Here is a 12,234-nt window from a genome sequence, read left to right as displayed (position 1 = left end):
CTCACTCTGCAGCACCGAAATGGTGGCCTGGGCTCGGATCCAGGTGATGGCGGGGTTTTGGCGCAGGTCGTTGCGCCGCGGGTCGTTGCTGGCCCGGCACTCGTAGGTCCCGGAGTCCTCCAGCGTGAGGCGCGTGATGCCCAGCACGCTCACCCCGTTGTTGCCGTAGGCCGTGTTGATGGACACGCGGCGCTTGCGTGCGCCGTCCCACAGCTGCTTGAAGGAGTCGACGCGGTTGATCTCTGCGTACCACCACTGGATCTCGGGGGTGGGGTTACCGACCACGTCGCAGTACAGCTCAAAGGTGTCCAGCGTGAGCTTAGTCTCAGACATTGGCGACTTCACAAACCCAGCTGGAGAGGAAAAGTGTATTGGGGAGGAGGGGAGGGGGGTGGAAGAGGGGTTAGAGTGGAAGTGGGAGGGGATGGAGAGACCAGGGGATGGAGGTAGGAGCAAATCAAACAGGGATCAGTTGGAAACAAAAGAAGAGGATGATTAAAGGCAAATCAAGAAAAAAGCAAGCTACAAAGCTTAAAGTTGGTGGGAAAAAGTAGTTGAGTATAAGAAAGACAGTTTATAAAATAGTAAGAGATTTGTGTGAATGAAAAACAGGTTAATGGCCTCTGAAACCCAATGTATGACTATCCAATGTTACTCTATTATCCCTGAACCAATCATGGCCACACGACCAGCTGAGGTCACAGCCAACCAATCACAGTCTCTGTCATCAACCACCTGTGGGATCTCACCAGGGTTTAGGATGATTTTCACTTCCTACAGTACTCAAATGGCTGAAAATAAATAGCTGTGCTTTCCATTATGGTCAGAATAATCAAAATATTTAATTTTGCAGTGGAATTCAGCAGTTATATATTTTCTGTGTAAACAAACAAATAAAATGGATTTACAGTGCAAAATATGTTGATTATTCACACCATTAAGAAATGTATAAAGATGTGAAACTACTAAGGTAGAACATAGCAAACTGACATGCAGTAGAACTACGACTAAATCATTTTTCACATATTATGGACAACTTAGTCAAAACATGTTTCTTCATCTCATCAATAAGTTATGTTTTCTTCCTATCTGTCAACCTTTATATGGCATGCTGAGATTACAAACCACATAAATAGATCCAATATTATATCTGACAGTCACTGAAACACACAGAACTACACCCCTGTGAGTTTCTGAACAGATATTGCATAATAGGAAGCCTTTTCTTTCTTGTACCTCTTTGATGTTAGATTGAAATGGCAACTAATTACAAAGCTCACTGTTTACTGAAGTGTTTAGTTGGTTTGCCACATTAAATAAACTCATGTTGCGTGATGTGACAGTTATGTCAAAGGGCACTGCTTGAGCTGATGGAAAGTCATGTGACTACTTGTAACACTGGCTGAGTATAATTTCCGTCAAGCCCTAAGAAGCCATGATGAGGACCTTATGTACAGGCCATTTTGAGTGCTTTATTTTGGTCAAATGAGAACTGAAATAGAGTAGTTTCCTAACAGCCAATCTGGTTCGGAACATAACTGACTCAGTCAGGAATCATAAAGGTGTTGAAATGCATTGAAGATGAAACAGCAGACGTTGCATGTGCTTTGAACCCCATGCCTGATGGCTAGTGCTGTAGTCATTTATTCTTCTACAGCAAGACAAACATTCTGTCTGTTTTCAATCTGATTGTATATGTGTATATGCTGGAGTTAGTAACCTTTTTTTTTACAGCTTTATTTAACATGGCTTAAGAACAAATTCTTATTTACAATGACAGCCTACTGGGGAACAGTGGGTTAACTGCCTTGTTCAGGGGCAGAATGACAGATTTTTACCTTGTCAGCTCAGTGATTCAATCCAGCAACCTTTCGCTTACTGGCCCAACACTCTAACCACTAGGCTACCTGCCGCCCATCTTCAGGTTAGGGACAGGAGAGAAGCCCTCTTCATATTCCTCATGCATACAGAACGAGGCCCTTTAAAGCTTAAGAGGTCATCCATCCTGTGGTTCACTATCAGCTGGACTTAAAAGTCACAGAATCATCATCACTGTGCGTGTGTGTGTGTGTGTGTGCGCACGCCATTCTCATTACATGAATCATACTACCGCTACACAGCAGAGGTCAGCCCCTACAACCATATGCCAGCATTCTAGCACAGACCCAATGCACTCATCACCCGGGCTGTGCCTTAGGGTTCTGTTGCAAGGCCATTCTAGCACAGACCCAATGCACTCATCACCCGGGCTGTGCCTTAGGGTTCCTGTTGCAAGGCCATTCTAGCACAGACCCAATGCACTCATCACCCGGGCTGTGCCTTAGGGTTCCTGTTGCAAGGCCATTCTAGCACAGACCCAATGCACTCATCACCCGGGCTGTGCCTTAGGGTTCCTGTTGCAAGGCCATTCTAGCACAGACCCAATGCACTCATCACCCGGGCTGTGCCTTAGGGTTCCTGTTGCAAGGCCATTCTAGCACAGACCCAATGCACTCATCACCCGGGCTGTGCCTTAGGGTTCCTGTTGCAAGGCCATTCTAGCACAGACCCAATGCACTCATCACCCGGGCTGTGCCTTAGGGTTCCTGTTGCAAGGCCATTCTAGCACAGACCCAATGCACTCATCACCCGGGCTGTGCCTTAGGGTTCCTGTTGCAAGGCCATTCTAGCACAGACCCAATGCACTCATCTATCTGAAGTCAAATCACCTGGGATGTGCCTTAGGCTTCCTGTTGCAAGGCCTCCGTTGACTGCCTGTTCTACGCCATGTGTCCTAACCCTAACTCTGACTATGCTGAAGAAGAGAGAGACAGGAAGAGATAGCAGAGCAGGCGGTCTCTCTGTGGCGCTATAGTCGTGTGTCTTACTACAACAGATTACAGGCCCTCGCAGAACAGCCCAACCTACCTGCTCAACTGTAATGTACTGTATCATCAGCACATGAGCAGATAAACTGCCTAGTGGGGGGAGGTTACTAGCTGACTAGTGGGGGAGGTTACTAGCTGCCTAGTGGGGGGAGGTTACTAGTGGGGGGAGGTTACTAGCTGCCTAGTGGGGGGAGGTTACTAGTGGGGGGAGGTTACTAGCTGCCTAGTGGGGGGAGGTTACTAGGCACCTATGCATAGCTGTCAGTACTGGGTTCAAATGAGCTGTGCCTAACATTTCATTATTGCAATATAACCTAGATACTTAGCGTTTTGGTTGGGCAAATAATGTACTGTGCTGTATCAGTTTGTAACCAAGAGACTGAGTTTATACTGTAGGCTATCATTTTCCATTTTAGGTCAAACACCACTGTGTTTCCACAGCTAGAGACAGTATGTTCTGTACACAACTGAAGCCAAATACTCTTTGGTCTGGTCCACCCAGAGCAAGATATTCCAGAGACGGAACAATACATGGGTGGGGATCATACCGTACCATACCCTGGCAGCAACAGTTAGAAGTGAGTCACAGGCAGCTGTAAATAATAAGGCAATAGGAAAAGGGTAAATTATTTGGCCGTGGACATGATCCAACCTGGCCTGATTTACACAGACCAGAGCCTAAACAGACCTTGTGTCATCTTGCCTGAAGCCCAGATACATACAGAGTAATTAGTGCTTGTGTCTTTCTCCTGAAACATCTGGGACCATCTAGCTTCAGCCTCCACCCCCCATCATCACAGAGGGTAAAGCCCAGCCTGGACGCCCACTGACTCTGCTCAGGTTGCCTCTGAACTAAATCATCCGCTGAGATCAAAGAACTGGACCAGCCTCTCATCCTCAACTCTTTTGGAGGGCAACAGAAAGTGAAGAGGACAAGGAGATTTTCATAGAAGAGAGTAGCCTGTAATGTTGCTAAAGGGATACTACCACAATTACATAAGTGATGTGAATGAAATTATACCATATGAGGAGGGATTCATATACAGCACAGACTGAGTCACAAGCATCCATTAATCTCTGTTTATTCTGCGAGGCACTTCATTATAATGTCATATAGCATCATATAGAGTATACTGTGGTGAATAGATCCCCTCTGAGTCTGTGTGGTGGCCCATTACACATGTGCTCGGCCTACTGAGTGAGTTGGGGAGCTCTCTCCCCAGGCAGGCAGGCAGTGGCTCTGAGTCAACCGCCTGTAACTTGCCTCCCAGTCCCGCAACACAGACAGACCGCAGCTCGATAACCCCAAGGGCCACTGCACTGGCTACGTGCAGGGCATTTATTTATGTTTGGGAATGGAGATATGAGTATCACCTCTGTGTACTAGTGTTTTTCCTATTTTGTTGCCTTACAACCTGGAATTAAAATAGATTTTTGGGGGGTTTGTATCATTTGATTTACACAACATGCCTACCACTTGCAAATATGCAAAATATTTTTATTGTGAAACAAACAAGAAATAAGACAAAAAAACTTGAGCGTCCATAAATATTCACCCCCCTAACTCAATACTTTGTAGAGACACCTTTTGCAGAAATTACAGCTGCAAGTCTCTTGGGGTATGTCTCTATAAGCTTGGCACATCTAGCCACTGGGATTTTTGCCAATTCTTCAAGGCAAAACTGCTCCAGCTCCTTCAAGTTGGATGGGTTCCACTGGTGTACAACAATCTTTAAGTCATACCACAGATTCTAAGTTGGATTGAGGTCTGGGCTTTGACTAGGCCATTCCAATACATTTAAAAGTTTCCCCTTAAACCACTTGAGTGTTCCTTTGGCAGTATGCTTAGGGTCATTGTCCTGCTGGAAGGTGAACCTCTGTCCCAGTCTCAAATCTCTGGAAGACTGAAACAGGTTTCCTTCAACAAATTCCCTGTATTTAGCGCCATCCATCATTCCTTCAATTCTGACCAGTTTCCCAGTCCTTGCCGATGAAAACATCCCCACAGCATGATGCCGCCACCACCGTGCTTCACTGTGGGGATGGTATTCTTGGGGTGATGAGAGGTGTTGGGTTTGCGCCAGACATAGCGTTTTCCTTGATGGCCAAAAAGCTCAATTTTAGTCTCATCTGACCATAGTACCTTCTTCAATGTGTTTGGGGAGTCTCCCACATGCCTTTTAGCGAACACCAAACGTGTTTGCTTATTTTTTTCTTTAAGCAATGGCTTTTTTCTGACCACTCTTCCGTAAAGCCTTGCTCTGTGGAGTGTACGGTTTAAAAAGTGGTCCTATGGACAGATACTCCAATCTCCGCTGTGGATCTTTGCAGCTCCTTCAGGGTTATATTTGGTCTCTTTGTTAACGCTCTGATTAATGCTCTCCATGCCTGGTCCGTGAGTTTTGGTGGGCGGCCCTCTCTTGGCAGATTTGTTGTGGTGTCATATTCTTTCCATTTTTTAATAATGGATTTAATGGTGCTTCGTGGGATGTTCAAAGTTTTGGATTTTTTTTATAACCCAACCCTGATCTGTACTTCTCCACAACTTTGTCCCTGACCTGTTTGGAGAGCTCCTTGGTCTTCATGGTGCCGCTTGCTTGGTGGTGTTGCAGTCTCTGGGGCCTTTCAGAACAGGTGTGTGTATATATTCTGAGATAATGTGACAGATCATGTGACACTTAGATTGCACACAGGTTGACTTTATTTAACTAATAATGTGACTTCTGAAGGTAATTTGTTGCACCAGATCTTATTTAGGGGCTTCATAGCAAAGGGGGTGAATACATATGCACACACCACTTTTCCATGATTTTATTTTTTTAGAAACAAGTTCTTTTTTTTCATATCACTTCACCAATTTCAAATCCACATGAAATCCAATTAAATATCAATTTAAATTACAGGTTGTAATGCAACAAAATAGGACAAACGCAAAGGGGGATAAATAATTTTGCAAGGCACTGTAGCTGTAGTATCAGTGTACTGTGGTGTGATGCTCCATTGTCTTGGCCAGTATATCTGACTTTTGTAGGAGAGCCAACTTAGCTGGCTTCCAGCATCTGGTTAAGAGGTGTTACACTTGGCCGATTGCCCAAGGTTTCACAAATCCTCCTGCTCTGACAGTTGTAAATGAGTCACTGCTGTGGGTTGAAGGATGATGTATTTGTTTCTGAGCTGCTCTTAACACATCGATGGGTGGGCGGGTATAGATTTCCTCATTCGTTTGAACAAATCAACAATAAACCTTGATGCCTGCATGCATTAGAGTGGTGTTGTGGATAAATGGCAGTTAGCAACAGCAGCTGAGATGAGAGGGAGGAGGTGACTTCTGCCATCTTACTGTAACTACTCAGGGACAGCCATTCAGGTCATAGAGGGGAGCCACCGCTTTCATGGGAGTTAAATCCCCCCCATCACCGGTTGAAATAGGCTTATCCCCCTCAACCAGCAAATATTGCTCCACGATTAACCCTTTCAGAGGTCAAGATGACAGACAACCCGGGCCCTCTGTCACTGTGCAAAGCTAGCATGGTTAAGATACCATATGCCACAGGACTAGCTGACACTCATCCATGTCACCATAACAGTTTGTGACAACAACTATCAAATTAGGTGTTTTCTTCACTGGACACACTGTGACAACACATATTGTAACCACAAACAAATCTCCCAGAACGAATATTCCACACAACCACATATCAACATTAAGTCTCCATTTTGTTTAAAATTCCGTCCAGCATCTTCCATTTGGGTATCATCATCAGTAGATACAGTGTCTGGTGTGTACTGTGTGTACTGTGTTGGAGGCTGTGGGGTGCCTGATGCTGTTGCCATCGGTGCAGTATGTATCATGTTTCACAGTGGGTTAGTGTGACTCAGTGGAAGAACTGGCTTACGTCCCACAGCACATTTTCCGGTCTCACAGATGTGTCCTCTGCTACTCAGAACATGGGCAGTGATACAGCATGGACTTACAATTAATTACCTCACAATTACCAAGCTACTCTGTACCTTGCAGTTACGTTAATTGAATCCCTTATTAATTGTAAGAGAGATGCCATTTTAGATTTCTTTTTATAATGTTGCCTGGCCCTGATTCAGGGGATTTGATCATGAAACGTGTTTCGTGATAGAAACTGGGACTGTGTCGATAAACTGTCTGTCTGTGGCTTTGAGCCACACAAACCTACTAATACTGTACTACATGAAGAAATGATGAGAGGTCGTAGCTCTATCTTATAGAAAAATAACAGATGCATTTAGAGCAGCATTGAGTTGGTTTATGTTTCTATTGGTAACTCACATCAAAGGAATTTACATTGTGGTCTGTAGTCTATGTCAACTCAAAAATAAGATATTATACACACAAATGTCCTGAACATGATTACGGCTATTGTGGCTGTTCAATTGTTCATAGGGGGAGATTATCCATGGTGCATTGCCATAAGCAGCATCTTCAGGTTAGAGACAGGAGAGAACCCCTCTTCATATTCCTCATGCATAAAAGAACGAGGCCCTTTAAGAGCTTAAATGGTTCACATGCATCTAGTGAGTCTTCACAGAGCCAAGCAGCTGTGCACAGGGATGCTGCTATCCATTAAGAGTTAATGGACTCACTTTCGCAAAAGGACGTTAAAGCCACAGTTCTCTGTGCTCAGGGTGCTGTGTCTCCGCTCTATAAATAGCGACTGGCAGCAGAATGGACCAATGCTATTTGCAGTCCTCCAGATATCTGTTGCTGAATCTCAGCCATCTATGGTTGCTCAGGCTCCCCAAGCATATAGAGGTATAATGGTCTCAGCTCAGCTCTCTCCACTGCTTCACACATACTGTACTGTGATTAAATCCCCTGCCCTTATAATTACACTTCTTACAAGCCATTGCCCCGAATCTGAAATATTGCTGAGGAAATCAAACGTGACATAGTGAAGCATGCCACGTTACATCACTCACACTAAATCCAGACTGTGAAATATGAATTCATTTGTTTGGAGGGTATACCCATATTTGTGCGACCAAATAGCATCAGTATACCATCCATAAAAATATGATTACTGTATTTATATAACAGCCTCATTAATGTGTTACAGTATCTAGCTACAGAACTGTATCTCACTAGTGTCTAAAACCCAACATCACTTTAATAAACTGTAATACATCAGTAGGTTAATAAAGAAAGGAGTTGTATCAGTCTTCACCAGTTACAGTGATGCTCGAGAAAACAACACAGAGTGACAAAGTAGCACCCGTCTGTCTCCCACAGCCCCCAGGAGTCTCAGCAGAGCCCATGGTGGAGGGAGCCCTGTGTGTCGCTATGGGACCCAGGGAGTGGGCACTAACACTGGGCAAAGACTGGAATGCCTTCACTTGGGCTTTACCAAACAATAGAGGGCGTAGATCTGACTTTGTGGATGGGGACCATCAAAGTGTGTCCTCATAGACACATAATTCATCCACCAGATCAATTAATGAATGTACACTGAGTGTACAAAACATTAGGAACACCTGCTCTTTCCATGACAGACTGACCAGGTGAATCCAGGTGAAAGCTATGATCCCTTATTGATGTCACTTGTTATATCCACTTCAATCAGTGTAGATGAAGGGGAGGAGACAGATTAAAGAAGGATTTTTAAGCTTTGAGACATTTGAGACATGGATTGTCTGTGTGCCATTCAGAGGATGAATGGGCAAGACAAAATATTTAAGTGCCTTTGAACGGGGTGTGGTATTAGGTTCCAGGTGCACCGGTTTGAGTCTCCAATAACTGCAACGCTACTGGGATTTTCACGCTCAATAATTTCCCGTGTGTATCAAGAATGGTCCACCACCCAAAGGACATCCAGCCAACTTGACACAACTGTGGGAAGCATTGGTGTCAACATGGGCCAGCATCCCTGTGGAAAAATGTAGAACCTTATATAGTCCATACCCCAACGAATTGAGGCTGTTCTGAGGGCAAAAGGGGGTGCAACCCAATATTAGGAAGGTATTCCTAATGTTTGGTACACTCATTGTACACTAGTAGTAAGCAGGGTTGGTGTCAATTCCATTTCAACAAAGTCAATTCAAGATTCAAACTGAAATTCAAATGTTTCTCTCATAGAGAAGCATAAAATAGAATTGAAATTAGATTTGGAATTTCAGTTTACTTCCTAAATTTACTGAATTGAAATTGAATTGACACCAACCCTGGTAGTGAGAATAGTAGAGCCAATGATGGATTTCTCTATTCTGCTTTGAGTGACTATTTTATTTATTTTACTAGGCAAGTCAGTTAAGAACAAATTCTTATTTTCAATGACGGCCTACCAGACGGCCTAGGAACAGTGGGTTAACTGCCTTGTTCAGGGGCAGAACGACAGATTTTTACCTTGTCAGCTTGGGGATTCGATCTTGCAACCTTTCGGTTACAAAGTCCAATGCTCTAACCACTAGGTTACCTGCCGCCTATTACTGTAAAACTTCATATTACAATCTTTCTGTGTTCTCAGAGCTAACAGTCCTTTAGCAGACGCTCTTATCCGGAGCGACTTACACTTGTGCATTCATCTGAAAATAGTTAGGTGAAACAACAACATATCACAATCGTAGCAGGTAGATTTTCCCTCAACAAAGTAGTTATCAGCAAAGTCAGTGCTAGCAGGAATAGACTAGTGCATTTTTATTAGCTTTCTATAGGCCTATAACACGATCCAAAATTGCAAGTTTCGTCATTGAAACAATTATTGTCATAAAATATACCAATAGCTAGTAGTAGCTCAGCTCTGAGAACATGTGTTTTGTGTAGAGGCTGCCTCTGATTGGTGTGCCCCCTCTGGGTGGCAGAAGTGGTTCACTGGGATTGGCCATCCATCAGGGGCATGTCAGGGAAGGCAACCCTTAGCACGCAATGATGAGGAGGCTCAGACATCCTTCATGTCAAGAAAATGATGCTGCCCTCAATCCTGCCCCTTGTGACTGTGTGTTCATCAAAGACTGAAAGAAATAAACTTGGATGGCCCATGGAGAGACAATTGAATTCAACAAAATGTGGAAACAAATTGGTGATAATCATTTGAAAGGTTATCCATCATATTGTGGGACAAGATATTATAACCTTCAAACATGTAGGTTACACACAGATACTCCAAATGGGTTTTGTTGGAAGTTGTGTATATGTTTTGAGGTTATCAACACTCTGCTTTGAGCCCACAGTGGGATTCAGAAGCCTCAATTATGTAATAGAATCTCAACCCCACTGACACACAGAGAGAAACTAATGGGTCTAAATATTTCCAGGAAACCAAAGATGCTGTTTACAATAAGCCAGATTGTATTTTGAGGGCAGAAAACGAGTAATGCCCTTTCCAAATATCAACACTGTCACTAAAAATGATATCAATGACAATGGCTGCCTATTAATTCACATCAGATGTAGAAATGACACACACACACACACAGGCACACACATACACACATCAAGTGGAACGTTGACCTCTTTAATATGAAAGCCCGATGATTTGTTTGTTGTGTTTTAGCCAGAGAGAGAGACTATGGGCTTAACAGTCCTGAATCGTGCAGACTGTTTGGCAGGTTCTTCAACAGTCATCTCCATTACGCTAGGAATGCATTACGCTGCTCTTCTTCACAGCATAACACTATTTACATCCCAAACACTAAAATATGCTACAATCAAATAGTGTCAACAATCTGTGTATTCAGTAATCTATTTATCAATGAAGACAAATCATTAAAACCCAGCTGACTTCGTGGAGACTAAGGATTTCCAATGTGTCCATCAAATAATAATAATATAATACTAACTCCAAACAGAACGAAATATCTAATACAGCTTATATTAGGAAACACCAAGCAAACACAACGATGCTCTGGTTTACAGTAACATATTTATGCTCTGGTTTTCAATAGCATATTTATCTAGTTTCAATCCATTTCCTTACACTATAAAAATGAGAATAGTGTGCGTAGGGAAATGGTCGTAAAAAAATATGAGCACCCTAAATACTGTGAACAGAGTTATGTAAACAAATGTGTTCTAAATAAACACTTTATTGCGATGCGTAAATGCGCCCATGGTCCTCATATTTGACATTATATCAAATGACAGACGCCCCCTTCCTCAAATCGTAATAAAATACATGTTCTCGAGTCACAGTTGGCTCCTCATTGGAACAATTAGCAAGACACTGTGTCTGACTGCGATTGTGTACAATCCCGGGCATGGTCACATCTTCATTCTTACCGTTTTGAGCCGAGACGTAATGCAGCATCAAGTTTCCAAAAAGGACCACAGCCAACATTACTGCATTGGGCTGCATTCTTGGGTTTCGATGAGAGGACCAGGCAGGGACTAGATAAGGCGATTGTGGGAGATAAGATATTGATCGCGGGAATTATAGATCTGGTCTAAAGGTGCATAGCAGAGTGGATGCGGAGTTCTTTAGAATGATCTACGAAGGCTATAAAGATAAAGTCCTCCGGAAAAATAACGAAATGAAGGCAGCAAGGAATGGTCCGGGACAGGCCGATAGCTCCGTCAGGGATGCCGATGTAGTAGGGCCATAAACGGAGCCTCCTTCATCGGATTGCGGAGGAAGTCTTTCGATGTCAGTGCGAGCGTCCACGGTTGTAGTTCCGAAGGATCAGAGATGCGCAGACCGATGCGCATTGGCGATCATAGAAACGAGGCGCTTTAGAGCCCAAAATAAACGTGTACATTTTACAAACAGTCATTCTGAACATGCGCCAATTATTGCCTATATCAATTTGATTTCCTTTGCACATTTATTGAGTCAATCGTTTTTATTGACAGACAGTCTATCGACATATGGAATCTTAGCATCGAAATGTTGCGCAGGAAAGCTTGATCGCAAGACGTACGTCCACAAACGCAAGCAACCACCAACGCGAGCGCGTAAACACATACACGCACACAGAGAGAAATAAAGTGGCCACTTTAGGTGGTTTATCTCTAAGTAGACCTCTTGGCCAGTGACAATTATAGAGACACGGATAATTGCAAGGAATTCAGGTAAATCATCAATGTGCCACCTGCCCGAGGGTAAATAATTATAGGCTGTGGTTTAATCTTCCCAAATGCCATGCCCCATCATAATACTGAAACAGGTCACTGGGTGGTAACAATCCTGCCATGAACCAAACATAGCAGCTAATTTCACCAGAAGACATAACCCAGGATACAGTGAATCCAGGTTACTGTACTGGACTGGACTGTGTATCAATCAGACAGACCCTAACTAACATGGCCTCCCTGTAATCCCTGTATTCTAGAGCTGTGCAGTGGTGTTACATGGGTGACATCTGGTGGTTCATTATAGAAGCCAGAATTCAGCTGAATCATACT

The 12,234-nt window shown here is 43.6% G+C and overlaps 1 protein-coding gene across 5 annotated transcripts in view; it reads right to left on the bottom strand.

Moving 5' to 3' along the window:
* LOC129834432 (neuroplastin-like) overlaps positions 1–11,748 on the bottom strand; it is a 37,036-nt gene extending 25,288 nt beyond the window's left edge. For 3 of the 5 annotated variants that reach the window (XR_008756253.1, XR_008756254.1, XM_055899405.1), the window contains exons 1-2: positions 11,113–11,748; positions 6–353 (exon numbers count right to left, since the gene is read on the bottom strand). Coding sequence is in view for 3 of the 5 variants with exons in the window: in XM_055899405.1 (XP_055755380.1) it covers positions 6–353; positions 11,113–11,188 (424 nt within the window). In the remaining 2 variants the exon portion in view is untranslated. The remainder of the gene's footprint in view (positions 1–5; positions 354–11,112) is intronic. The other 2 variants (XM_055899404.1, XM_055899406.1) reach the window with 2 other exon arrangements.
* Positions 11,749–12,234: the final 486 nt, after the last annotated feature.

This window comes from Salvelinus fontinalis, chromosome 35 (assembly GCF_029448725.1).
Source record: "Salvelinus fontinalis isolate EN_2023a chromosome 35, ASM2944872v1, whole genome shotgun sequence".
Lineage (NCBI taxonomy): Eukaryota > Metazoa > Chordata > Actinopteri > Salmoniformes > Salmonidae > Salvelinus > Salvelinus fontinalis.
This window is presented reverse-complemented; position numbering and strand designations above follow the sequence as displayed.